At 38.7% G+C, this 12,848-nt stretch overlaps 1 protein-coding gene, 1 long non-coding RNA gene and 1 pseudogene across 13 annotated transcripts; all 3 read right to left on the minus strand.

Annotated features, from left to right (window-relative positions):
- Positions 1 to 226: 226 nt before the first annotated feature.
- LOC133737123 ((S)-8-oxocitronellyl enol synthase ISY1-like) lies at positions 227 to 2,582 on the minus strand (annotated as a pseudogene).
- LOC133739660 (pentatricopeptide repeat-containing protein At5g02860) lies at positions 1,589 to 5,373 on the minus strand. 3 transcript variants are annotated; one of them, XR_009860746.1, is made up of 2 exons: positions 2,562 to 5,373; positions 1,589 to 1,715 (listed from the first exon to the last, which is right to left on the minus strand). XR_009860746.1 is itself a non-coding variant. In XM_062167439.1 (1 exon), the coding sequence occupies exon 1, from the start codon at positions 5,302 to 5,304 to the stop codon at positions 2,839 to 2,841; it is 2,466 nt and encodes an 821-aa protein (XP_062023423.1). In that variant the 5' UTR covers positions 5,305 to 5,373; the 3' UTR covers positions 1,589 to 2,838. The 3 variants fall into 3 exon arrangements, 1 of the variants encoding a protein (XP_062023423.1); XR_009860745.1 differs by having other exon boundaries at positions 1,589 to 1,861; XM_062167439.1 differs by having other exon boundaries at positions 1,589 to 5,373.
- A 2,009-nt stretch (positions 5,374 to 7,382) lies between these two features.
- Positions 7,383 to 10,913, minus strand: LOC133740016 (uncharacterized). 10 transcript variants are annotated; one of them, XR_009860983.1, is made up of 8 exons: positions 10,447 to 10,911; positions 10,215 to 10,361; positions 9,864 to 9,947; positions 8,898 to 9,503; positions 8,300 to 8,495; positions 8,010 to 8,070; positions 7,746 to 7,823; positions 7,383 to 7,612 (listed from the first exon to the last, which is right to left on the minus strand). It is a non-coding gene; the product is annotated as an uncharacterized LOC133740016 (long non-coding RNA). The 10 variants fall into 10 exon arrangements; XR_009860981.1 differs by having other exon boundaries at positions 10,117 to 10,361; XR_009860975.1 differs by having other exon boundaries at positions 8,300 to 8,370; positions 8,432 to 8,495; positions 9,864 to 10,361; positions 10,447 to 10,909.
- Positions 10,914 to 12,848: the final 1,935 nt, after the last annotated feature.

Below are 12,848 nucleotides of genomic sequence, written 5' to 3' on the forward strand. Positions count from 1 at the left end.
AAATTAACAACAGTAAAATCTCTAGTTGCTCTTAAAAAATTTGAAATTATTTTTACACCAAACTTATAGCCTATAATGTAAAAGGCTCATGAAGTATTGTAGTTGCTCTGCTTCATCCTGATCAAAACTTGTTGAAAGATGTAGTAGGATTTTGAGAAAGTCAGGGTTAATAAGATGCACTTTCAAAAAATGCTTCAGCAATCTTTCACAGTTTCACAACACTAGGTTCCACACAAAACAAAACCAATTCCATTCAAATGCTCAACAGCAAGGTCTAATTACTACGACAGTACTACAAGCAAACAATTACAAAAGCAGCAACAGCAAAACCAGAGAAACAAGCAAAATGAAGGACAAAAACTTGGTCGCAACCACATCAAGGAACAATTCTAAAAGACTTCATCTTGTCAATCCAAGAAACAAAGGAAGTTTTCGAGTTCCTAAAGCCAACAAAACCATGCTCTTTGCTCTTGTTCATACTGTCCACAGTTGAATCATCCTGAAATATAATGTCCAGAAACAACCAGTTCCCTACGTCTTCCAATTTGGTAGGCACCAAACCATGCTCTCTTACAATTTCATTCCACACTGGCCCTTTATCTTTCATCATCTCCTCAAAACTCAACTCCTCGTGAACTCCAGCAGGCACTACCTCAAACTGCTCAGCCAAAAGCCCCCACAGATGCTTCCACTTGAATACATCCCCATTGCTGCAATTAAAAGCTTCTTTCTTGGCATAAGGCTCCACAGCTGCCCATATCTGATGTTCAGCAATCATATCCGCATCAGACACGTCCCAGAACCCTTCCCAAGTTCCTTTACTCCCCGGAAACCTCAACGGCTGCCCTTCATGCTTACAAATCGCAGCGTAAACACACAAACTCCCAATCGCATTCATCAAGCTATAAGGTGAGAACCCGAATATGACTCCCGGCCTGTGTACAGACCATGTCAGCCCCTCCTTCTTCTTCACCTCATCAAACAGAATATCCTCCATCACATAGTAAAAATTGGGGGCATTAAGCCTCGGCAGGTCTTCGTGATATGGAGGTTCATGGGGTTGGACTTTCCCCAACATCTCAACCGAACCTAAGTAGTGCTTCCGACCCGTCTGCATACATATGTGCTGCAAATTCGGCGCGTTTGGGATCACAGCATTCAACACATTGCTTAACATCTTGCCATTAGCCTCACAGTTCTCACTTCTCAGCTTCAGTTGCCTTGCTCGCCCATGTGACATAAAAAATGTGAGTGACATCAGTGAGCTGGGAGAGCTCTGCCTCTGTCTGTTTGGAGTCTAAGAGGTCACACTAGATGTACTGAATCGGGTGGTCAGCGTTCCACTGCGGCCGGGGCCGCCGGGCCACTCCGTAGACCTTCCACGGCCCGCCAGGAGTGTCGGATAGTGGAAGAATCTCAGCAAGGCTGTTTCCGACGATTCCTGTGACCCCAAGTACCAGGGCCACGCTCTGGTACTTGGCAGGTGCATCGTCTGGATCAATCTTTTTCTGATAATGGATGCGAGTCAAATATCAAAAATATGAATGAATCGAAGAAATAAACGATGGGTTTGTGGAGGATGACTTACCTTTGCAGCTCCTATGGAGATTTTGGTGAATGATTATCTTTTTTCTGCGTGCAATTCATGCTTGGGTGGTTCCGTTTTGCTTCGCTGGCGTTTGGATTTGGATTTAGTGGACGTTGGGTTGTCCAGACTGGTGGTTGATGAGGTAAGAACGTGATGAGTCATGACTTGCAGTTAAGGAAATGTGATCCGTAATACGGAGAACAAGGGGAGAAAATATCAAAGAGTTCAAACTCAATTTAGATGTGACTTCAGAATTGGCGTAGTATGATTTCTCTGTGTGACAAGAGAGCAATTTTATATGGTATTATTGAAAGAAAATTGTGCTGATAGATGAGGATGCCGATATCTTACACAATCCCCAGCAAAATTCAAAGTAAGAATCCCCCTCCCCTTGATGTTAAGAAACTTGATATTAAAAAATAAATAAATAAATAGTGATTGAATATTGATTCATTTCATGGTTCTTCTTTCCATAATATAATATGAAGTCGACTCTTATCAGAAACTACATACATCAGCATTCACCTGGTCAAGCAAGTTTGCTTTGAATTGCGTGTTTGTATTCTCTTTGTTACGTGACCAAGATATGCATAAGTTTTAGTTTTTTTTTGATGAAATGCATAAGTTTTAGTTACGTGGCCAAGATATGCATAAGTTTTTCATCGATAGCAATATGCCAAATTACTTGCAATTATGCAAATGATGGAGATGAATGCTTATGATTATCTAGTTAAGCCACCATACTTCTTCTCACAACCATCGGTCAAACTCATCAGACAAGAGCAAATAGAAATGTTAAAAAACTTCTCTTATATAAGGGTCATGCAATGATTTCATTGATTTGTTACATTGATCAGATACTGCAGCACAATATAACTATCAGATACCAATATAAACAAGCTACATCCTACAGCAACCACAGGTAAACTGCAGATATTGGCAATCTAAGATTGATGAAGAGAATTGTACATACCTTGAAGTAGTTATTCAGCATCCCACTACTTCATCTCAGCTGATCTATACAGCATCTGCCGCAGACTTTATATATTGAACAAAATCGTATACAACAACATATTCACAATATCCTGCAGCTACTGCCTTCCAGAGAACAATAACATTTCACATGACCTATTCTCGTCTCCATGCCCAAACAGGATACAACATGAGCATAAAAGGAGGTGCGGAAGGACTTGATGTATGGAAGTATCTATGGCTAAAAACATGCCAACCCATTCATGGAGGAAACTTAACTATGACCATTTATTTCTAATACGGTCTAATAATCTGCATTCCTCCCCCTTAGCAATATGTGGATCAAGATTGCGAAGGTTGTCAACAAACTTCTTTCCCTCGTCTTGTCGATTGTGCTTGCAGTACCAATCTACAATGGAGTTGTATGTGTTCTGGTTGGGTTTACATCCATGCTTGATCATGTACCGGACCACATCAATGGCTTCGACAAACAATGAATCGGCTGCATAACTTGCCACAAAGGTGTTGTAAGTGATTACATCTGGAGCAATCCCGGAAGCACTCATCTCTGAGAATATCCGGGAAGCGTCTCTCATACGACCATTTCTACAATAAGCATAGATAACAGTATTGTAGGAAATTATATCCGGCTTTATTCCCTTCTCCATAATCTCCCTTAGAAAAGTTTCCGATTTCTCAAAATCTTCAGAGCGACTGTACATGTACATCACACTATTGTAAGTTGTCAAGCTAGGAGTGTAGCCCATCTCATTCATGAATCTCAAGATCTCACTTGCTTTTGAAACCATCTGCCTCCGACCATATATTGATAACATGGCATTCAGCGTAGTTATGTCAGGTGAAAACCCTTTCTTTCTCAGTTCCAAGAAGGCATGTTCTGTTTCCAACAAGAGGTCGCTTTTACTAAAAACTAGAACAAGTGTCTTTAAGACCACAGCATGGGGTTCAATTACAGCAGAGTATATTTCTTCAGCCAGAATATGCATGCGTTCCATTTCTTTCCCATTGGCATAAGCATGGAGAAGAGAACTATACGTAAGCTCATTGGGTTTGCAACGACCATTCTTCATTTCAGCAAGTATTTTCTCAGACTGTTCCCAAAGCCCACCTCGAGCCAATGCTGCTAAAACAGCATTATATGAGGAAAGGTCTGGAGTAATTCCCGCTTCTTGCATACTCTTATACACCTCCACAGCTTGGTCAAAAGAACCACATCGGCTGTATGCACTGATTAGAGTGTTAAAAGTATCCCTCTCAGGAACAAATCCTGCCCTCTTCATCTCTCTGAACACTCCCGACACTTCTGAGTCCATCCCGTTTTGGCCAAACACTGCCAAAAGTGTATTCCAAGTAACAATATCCGGGCTGCACTTACATGTGTTGATCTCTTCAAGAACATTCATCATTTCTGTGAACTTTCCCCTGTTACCGTGCATCTTAATAAGGGCATTAAAGGTACAAATGTTTGGCTTGCAGCCAGAACCTTTCATCTCGTCAAAAACCCTCATTGCAGCCTCATCCTTCCCAGCCTTCTCATATCCCGAGAAAAGGGTGGTGTAGGTAAAAACATCAGGTTTAATCCCCCTTTCCACCATCTGGGTTTTCAGGGCCATTGCTTCCTCCAATAAACCATCTCTTGCATAAGCTGATATCAACGAATTGTAAGACACAATGCTTGGAGAAAACCCATTAAGCTCCATATCTTTCAACACCTCCATTGCTTCCTTAGTCCGCCGAGACTTCCCATAAACATCCAACAACGCATTATACGTAACCTTATCAGGTGCAAACCCCGCTGCTTTCATCTCCTCAAAAACCTCAGCCGCCTCTACATACAAAGACCCCCGCCGACAACAAGTTATCAGCGTGTTATAAGTATAAGAATCCGGGGCAATCCCGGCACTCTTCATACCCTCAACAATAGCTTTAATCTTATGCCAAGGAGTGCCCATTTTCCCATACACATTCAAAACCACATTGTAAGTTATCAAAGTGGGCTTGCAACCCTCTTCCTCCATTTTCTTAAAAACCGAAACAGCCTCCCTATACCTCCCATTACTAGCACAAGCAGTAATCAAAGAAGTGTAAGCATAAACATCAAGAGCAAACCCATCCTTATGTAAACTTCTAAACAAAGAAGCAGCACTCGAAACCCGGCCCATCTTACCAAGAATGCTAATAACCACAGAAACAACAGAACCACTCAAAATGGACTCACAGTCATCACGTTTCTTAAACCACTCAAACACACTCACAGCCAACTCAAATTTCTTGTGAAAGGCTAAGCCTTTGACAATACCCAGAACATCCAAAGACAAAGAGTCCGTGTTAGACCCAAACTCAACTCTATGCAACTCAACTAGACTGTGAAGCTGTTCATCTAGCTTAGAGGAGTCAAAGGGTGAGTTGATTAAGGAGTCTAGGATGTGCTGACCTTGGGAGGAGAGGCGGTGGTGGGACCAGGGCTTGCCGCGGTTGGAGTCACGCGAGCGGCCGATGCGCGTGCGGGTTCTGCGACAAGAAGGGTGTTGGGATTGAGGGGTTGAGGGGTTTGGGTGGAGGAGGAGCTCTTGGAGAATTGGGGTGATGGGTGGTGGTGGAGGTGGTGGTAATGGTGGTGGCTGAGAGGGGTTTTGGGTTTGGTGGTGGTTGGGGAAGAAGGGTTTAGAGGAGGAGGGAGGTGGGTTAGGGAGGAGAAGAGGGAGAGCCATTTTATCAGCCATTAAAATGGAACTGCGAAGGTTTTGGGTTTAGTGGCTGGGGGTAAAGATAAATGGAAGGTTTTTTTTGTTTTTTGGTTTTGAGTTGTGAAAATATCTCCTCTTGTGGGAGGTACAGAGGTCCTAGTTGGAGGAGATGCTGCACAACTGAGCGTAACCTTTGTGAAGACTTTTTTTTTTTTTTTCTGTCGTCAATTGTGAAGCAAAATCTATCCATATTCAAATCAAACAAATACAACGAAATTACGAACATAGTGAAATATTGAATTTTTTTTTTTAAGTAAAATAGTCAAATTACCGCGACTTTTTTCATACATGCTGATTTACTTCCTGATACTTTAATTTTGATTATTTACACCATCACTTTTTTTATTGTTTTCGATTTACACTCTACCGTTAACTTTTAGATTTTTCATCAAATTTTTCCATTAACTTGATTAGCACATGAAGGGCATTTTTATCTTTTTAATTATTAGCAAAAAAAAAAATAAACAAACCAACACTTCAAAAATTAGAACAAAAGTGGAGCTAATTAAGATATAAATATAAATAGGATGCGGTTATTACTATCATATTAACTACTTTTTTTTTTAGGGGAAATTATCAACTCTTTATTCAAGACTTGAGCGAAATTACAATCAGAGAAAAGTACATTAAGAATAAAATTTGGGGGAATGTTTTCCCAAACTAAAAAAGATCTAGACATAGAAGCAAAAGAAGCTAAACTGTGAGCCACACAATTAGCTTGACGATAAGCATGCTTCAACATAGAACCTGGAATGAAATTCAACCCTTCTATGATCTCATCATACACACGGCCTAATGGGGAAGTATGGGGAATGACAGCCTGCTTAGTAGCATTAGTAAGAGTTAAAGAATTTGTCTCAAATACTACCGGAAAGAACCTTTTATCTCGTACAAACTTCACAGCTGCTCTACTAGCAAGAGCCTCCACATGTTCTGCAGAATAAACATTGATAGGAGCATTTTATGCGACGTTTTAATAATTATTTCCTCATATTTTTCTTAGTTATTTCCTTTACTTAATCATTTTTAATTTAGTTTCTATTTTATAGGTACATTGGAATAAATGACAAGGAAATGAGCTTAAAGACACATGAAGGATGTGAGACATTGGAGATGACAAAGGCAAGGCACAAGGGATGCAGAAATGAGCTGAAATGAAGAGTCCTGGAGGTACTAGGAGACCACATGGCTTGCAGATGACACATGGAGGCCCAATAATCTTCTGGATTAATTTGGATTTTCGGCAAATGGGAAAGAGCCCAATTGATTTAGGGTTTTTGGACGTAAAAGAGATATTTTTGGGGAGAATATATATTTTGCCTTGAAAAATGGATGGAAATCATGGAGTTAATGTCAAAAATCAAGAGAGGATCAAGGATAATGACACTATGGAGAGATTTAAGGGAGAAAAGGTCCAAAACAAGTCTAGATTCATTCCTAATTTCACTCAAGAGTATTTTGGCCGAAAATTAAGAGAAAAATCAGATAAAATCTTGGGAAAATCAGCAACAATATATTAGGGACTTATTTTGGAGCTTTTTGATTGGTTGGATGACACAGTAGAGCTGACGTGGCGCTACGTGATTGGTCGAAGCTGTGTGGCATTATCAGATTAATTCCTTGGGAAATTAAAAGAAGGATCATGTCACTACTAGAAAAACACCATTTAAGGACACTGAAACTGTGTCCTTAAATACATACAAGGACTCTTTAAAAAAGAGTCCTCTATCCAGCAGTCATTATAAGTCTCAAACAAGGACACTGAAAGCGTGTCCTCTTTTCTATACGAGGACACAGTTTGTGTGTCCTTAAAGCTCTAGATGCAGTGTCCTTAAATCCATAAGAGGACACCTAAATTACATCCTTATATCTTCTAATAGGTGTCCTCTATTCTATACTAGGACACACAAATTGTGTCCTAAAAGCTCTGAAAATGGAGTCCTTAAATCCATAAGAGGACACAAAAAATACACTCATATGTGTCCTTAAAACTAAAACAGGACACTTAAAAGAGTCATAGAGGACGTTCAAAACGTGTCCTTAAAACTTGTAAAAAACCCAAAAAAAAAATTTAATTAATAATAAAAGGAAGCTTTCTCCAATTGTACACCCCTCAAAATACACCACCAAATGCAATATTAACTAAATCAAAATACACCATATGCATACAAATTTATAAAGTATAACAAATTACAGTTCAACAATTCTAGTCAAGTAAATCAATGTCCTGCACCTTGTAGGTTTATAGTTGCTTAATCTGCTTCCCAATATCTTCAATCATAACCTGATAAATATAGCACAAACCAAAATCAAGCACATATTAACACTCCTAGAGCGTACTTGTGAAGACAGATATATTGTGAAGACAGATACAACACAATGAGGTTATGAACATTAAGGATGAAACTGGAGCGTACTTGCCATTCAGTCTGTCCCTCCGCATTTTTTGTCTACAGGCTTTAGAATGAAACACATTGCACCATCTGGACCTCAGACTGTGATGGAAACAGTACAGATAATTCAAAATTGCATCATCAAGAAGAGAGATCGATGGAAAAACTACATGGGACATGATGAATACAACTTTTATAAAAACTCAAAAACTGTACATGGGTAGTAATATATAAATTTCTGTTTCACAGGTCAGTAAGAAATAAGAATAGAACTGAAAATATAGGTACCATTTGTTCAACCCAGTTTTCTTGAGAATCTCGAAATTTCTAAATAAGCCATCAATGCCCACTGAGATGATAACAACAACAAAAAATGAGTTCTTTCTTTAAACAAAGATACTTATATACAAAGATTCCCAGTTTCCCACAGGAAAATGGACCTATTTGAAAATGCGCAAAACAGAAATGAGATGCCTTTATATACAAACATCACAGCAATGTCATTCTCTTAGTCACACACACATGAAAACAATACTTCAAAACTGAACTGAAAATGGAGAACACAGAAAAATACTCACAGGCGCACCGAAACAGAAACGAATACTTGACAACTGGAATTCAACGATTTCCCATATCTGATTGCACAAAGCTGAGCTTAAATCCATTAAAACTTACTTAAATGATTACTAGATAGTAAGAATAAGAATAACCTGAAATCATGGCCCAGATAACTCATCTTTGACTTGCCGTAGTCCTTTCCTCTAAGTGCTAGAACTGTAAAGCAGTTCAAACATTTACAATGCAGTAAATACAAAAAATTTGACAAAAACCAGCAACTCAAATTTGGCAGTAAGAAACCTCAGAACACCAAAAAAAAAGAAAACAGTTCAACATATATATGTTCAGAAACTATATAGATGAAGAGGTGGGTTAGATAGTTTGAGATCAGAAACTACACTGAGGATCAAAAACTACATGTACATAGGCGCAGAGCACAGTTCAACAACGATTTCCATATAATTAATGTTGTAGATAATGCTACTGAATTTCGATGACATGCATGCACACCCATAAAAATAAAATAAAAAATAAAACAGTTTGCTAGATATAACATCAACAGTAAGCTAGATAGAAGGAATAACAAGTAAATCCATTCATTGAAATAGTATTACTAACCTTATTTATAATAAATTGAAATAGTAAGTCTGGAGTTTCAATACTTTCTTGAGCTGTCCATCCATCTATTGAATTCATGCAAGCTTACTAACTTCTTGTAGATAAGAAAAAGAAAGAAGAAAAAACATGATACCCTCCCCCATTCTTCATCACGACAATAAGCATTAATAGGCCAAAATAAATAAATTATGAAAATCACAAAATCATGCAACATACTACGTGGGGAAAAAGAAGAGGAATGATAGATCATAGGTACAAAATGAGAATAGAGTTTATAAGCTAAAAAGGAGCAACATTAGAAGAACTCCAAACTCTGAAATGCATTCAGTGGAAAAATAAATTGACCCTAGGACAAGATTATCCTGTACCAGGAAAAAGTGAAAGTATAGTTTTAGCATTTTGGGATACCCCAGGCTATATCAGTATTAAGAATGTACCAGCTTTATATAACAACAAGGTAGCTGTTGACTGATTCTGTTTCAAATTAAAATAGTGAAGCTATTCTTTGAACATTGTAAGGTAAACAAGCAAAAAAATAAAATAAAGAAAAAGAGCTTGCATGGTATTGTAACATACAGAAAGAACAAACCCAGCAAGATGCTCAGCCTGCAAAACAACAAAGCGTAAAGGAATTAGCTCAATCAAAGAAACAAACAAAATCGGAGGAAATCCATATCCAACTAATCCAGCAACATACATAACTACATATTATAAATTAATGATAAACAGAAACCTTGATGAATTCAGCATAATCAACGCAGCCAAAAGGTAGAGTTTGTGTCGGGGGAACAACGAAAACCGAAAACAAAAACCAGTTATCTTTTCTACTTCTAACTACATTGGAGAGCTTAAAATTAAATTTTATCTTTTCTAAATGGCCTATAGCATCTCACATAAGCTCCAGCTAGTTATCTCACATATTAAGCTTCAAGAACTAAATCACAAACACCCACACAGAGCAATTACCTGCAGTGTCCGACAATCCAAGTTTAACTGTGCATCCGCCACCAAATTAGCACTGATGTTGTCAAACACTGTAGGCACATAATCCTATAACAAAATTTGGAGAAAGAAAACAGAATAAATATGTCATAAATTAATGAAAGTAAACAGCATCACCCAGATTAGAATCAAAGTAAACAGCATCACCCAGATTAGAATCAAAGTAAACAGCATCACCCAGATTAGAATCAAAACCAAATTCAATTGAAGAGCGGACCTTTTTGGAGTGGTGGATGATATGAGATGTGTAAGACATATTTGGAGCCAAACTGATGAACTAACCAAAACCCAACAAAACCTTATAATAATTATTACCAAAAGTTCGATTTGGTGAGGACGGTGGATGATATGGGTGAAGAACGACATCGCGGAGGCGTCTAGGGTAGGCGGTGAGGTCGGTGGTTTGCGGAGAGATGACGGCGACATCATTGCAAAGAGGATGAGAGGGTTTAGGCTTGGCATCTGCGGAAGAGTAGATGAAAACAAAATTAAACCTCCAAGATCTCATCCACATAATTAAGCAATATAAATCGAGCCACTGACATACCCATCTAATTCTGATTTGGATGAGAAGAAAGCCACCGCCAGTCAAGACTCTTAGATCGGATCCTCGTTAATGGCAACGGAGAAAGCTCGTAGATCCTGGTGAAAGAAAACCAACGGGGAATCATGAAGAAACAATTGTTACCCAGCACCAAAGCACACAGATCTGGCGAGAAGAAAACGGTATAGACAGATCGAGAAGGAGAGAGAATACTCGTCTGTGGTGATTGAATTCGATGAGGAAGAGATGCAGAGAGAGAGAGGTAGGTCAATGAAAAAATAGAGGCCAGAGTGGGAATTTGTGTGCAAAAAAACAAGTGGGAAGTTTAACTTTTGGCAAAGAAAAATCGGCGGGAGTGCAAGTCGGGGAGGGGGAAGTGAAATTTCGGGAGGAAATCGAAAACGCCAAGTACTGCAGCTCCGCCTTTTTTATTTCAATTGGATTTCAGTTTTGGAGCCCAATCTTAGGACACAACAAAAATGGTTTACGTGTCGTTAAAAACTGTCCACCCACTAAAAAAATTTCAATTTGAAGTTGTGTGTCCTTAAAAACCTTCAAGGACTCCACATAAATTATGTGTCCTTGTTTGGTGTCCTTGTATGTGTTTTTTGTAGTAGTGTGTAGCTTGGCCGTCCCCCTATATAAACCCCCCTATGCTACACAACTTAAAACACATTCTCATTCAGAAATTCTCCATAACGTCATAAGCTCTCCCTCTCTCTCCATTCTCTAGTCTTCAGAAGCTCTGCGTCTCAAGCAAGGAGGAGAAGAAGTCATGCAATACATCAAGATCATAGCCGCCATCCACCCTTGTGTCGTCCCTAGAAGATTGCTTGCTTTCAAGGATCTTCAAGTTCTTCGCCTCAAGGCATTGTCATCCATCTTTCACGGTGTATTTCATACTTTCTTTTGTTTTCCTTTGTTTGATTCGTAGAGTTATGAATTCTAGTTAACATGACGTTAAGGGCAAAGTTTAAAGCCCGTTTATATGTTTTGAAATGAAGTTGTGATTTCTATATGTTGATTTATATGTTGCTTATGTGAGATTGCTTGATTGATTTTGGATTACAGAAAACTTTTGCATGTTTATGTTCTTTGGTGGCCAACTTAGGATATATGCATGTAATTGGAGCTAGATTTAGGTAAACAATTCACCTAATATTTTTGTGAACCTAAATCATAAGTAGTAAAGGCTTTGGACAAAAGTCGAAATCAATTAAGGAGGATTGCAAATAGATGAACTTTTTCATACTAGGTTGTGCACTTTGGTTGACATCCTTTCTTTGTTCTTCATGCATTGAATGTGTTCTTGAGTAGCTAGCTTTCTAGACTATGATTGCATGTTCAATAGGATTAATTTAGGTGCTTTCACTTAGATTAATTATTGAAGGAAAGTAAAATATGGGAAATCGTTTGCTTTCTAACGTTTCACATGGTCAACTTCTTTCTCATGACATAGAAAATCAACTATAGGATTTGTGATTGGATTTCACGCATATGAATGTGGTTTTGATCTTTGTTCCTTGCGTTCCACCCTTGTATATGTGTTTTTATGTTTTCTTTATTTTATTTATTTAATTTTTGATTTAATAATCCTAAAATCCCCCCTCTTTACGTTAACTTGTATATATTTTCATTCTTTGTTTTATTTTTGTAAATAATACTTTATACTTTTATTAATTATTTATTTATTTTTGCAATTACAGGTGTACCCTCAATCCCCGGCTTGAACGATCCCTACTTATTAGCAGTTACCTCATAACAAACTCGCCTGAGCTCCTCCTCTGATTCCAATAAAGTCTTCGTAAAATGACATAAACGACACAAATGATCAGAGGACTCATTCCCCATCCCACACAGCACACACAAATAGGACTCAATTTGTACTCCCTTTGACACCAATCTGTCAACCGTAGGCAATATGTTCTGAAGCACCTTCCATATGCAAATTCGAGCATTTCTAGGAAAACAAGCTTGCCATACACCTTTCCAAACCTTTGAAATAACTGCTGCACCCCCACCATTAGTTGCATGTCGTAGTCCCAAGAAGAGTTTACAAGCACTTTTGAATTTCGTTTTGGGAGTACAAGAGACTTCACAAGTGGCACATCTTGAGGAACAAAGAGCTGCTGCACCTTATTCATATCCCACCTCTCTAGAGCTAAAAGAAGATCTTCCACAAGCAAAGTGACATCCACACCAATTGCCCGAGGCACCAGAACAAAAGCATAGGCATTGGGAAGCCACGGATCCATCCAAACTCGAACCCCAACACCATTATCGATCTGCCACCTCATACCTTGCTTTAGCAGATCCCTAGTACCCACAATGCTCCGCCAAGAAAAAGAAGGAGAACTATGATCGAGTGCATCAAAAAAATCACAATCCGGAAAATACCTGGCTCT

Source organism: Rosa rugosa, chromosome 3, assembly GCF_958449725.1.
Source record: "Rosa rugosa chromosome 3, drRosRugo1.1, whole genome shotgun sequence".
NCBI lineage: Eukaryota > Viridiplantae > Streptophyta > Magnoliopsida > Rosales > Rosaceae > Rosa > Rosa rugosa.

Bases quoted from the DNA above. Each gene is read 5' to 3' on its own strand.
- LOC133739660 (XM_062167439.1), bottom strand. From the start codon at position 5,304: ATGGCTGATAAAATGGCTCTCCCTCTTCTCCTCCCTAACCCACCTCCC.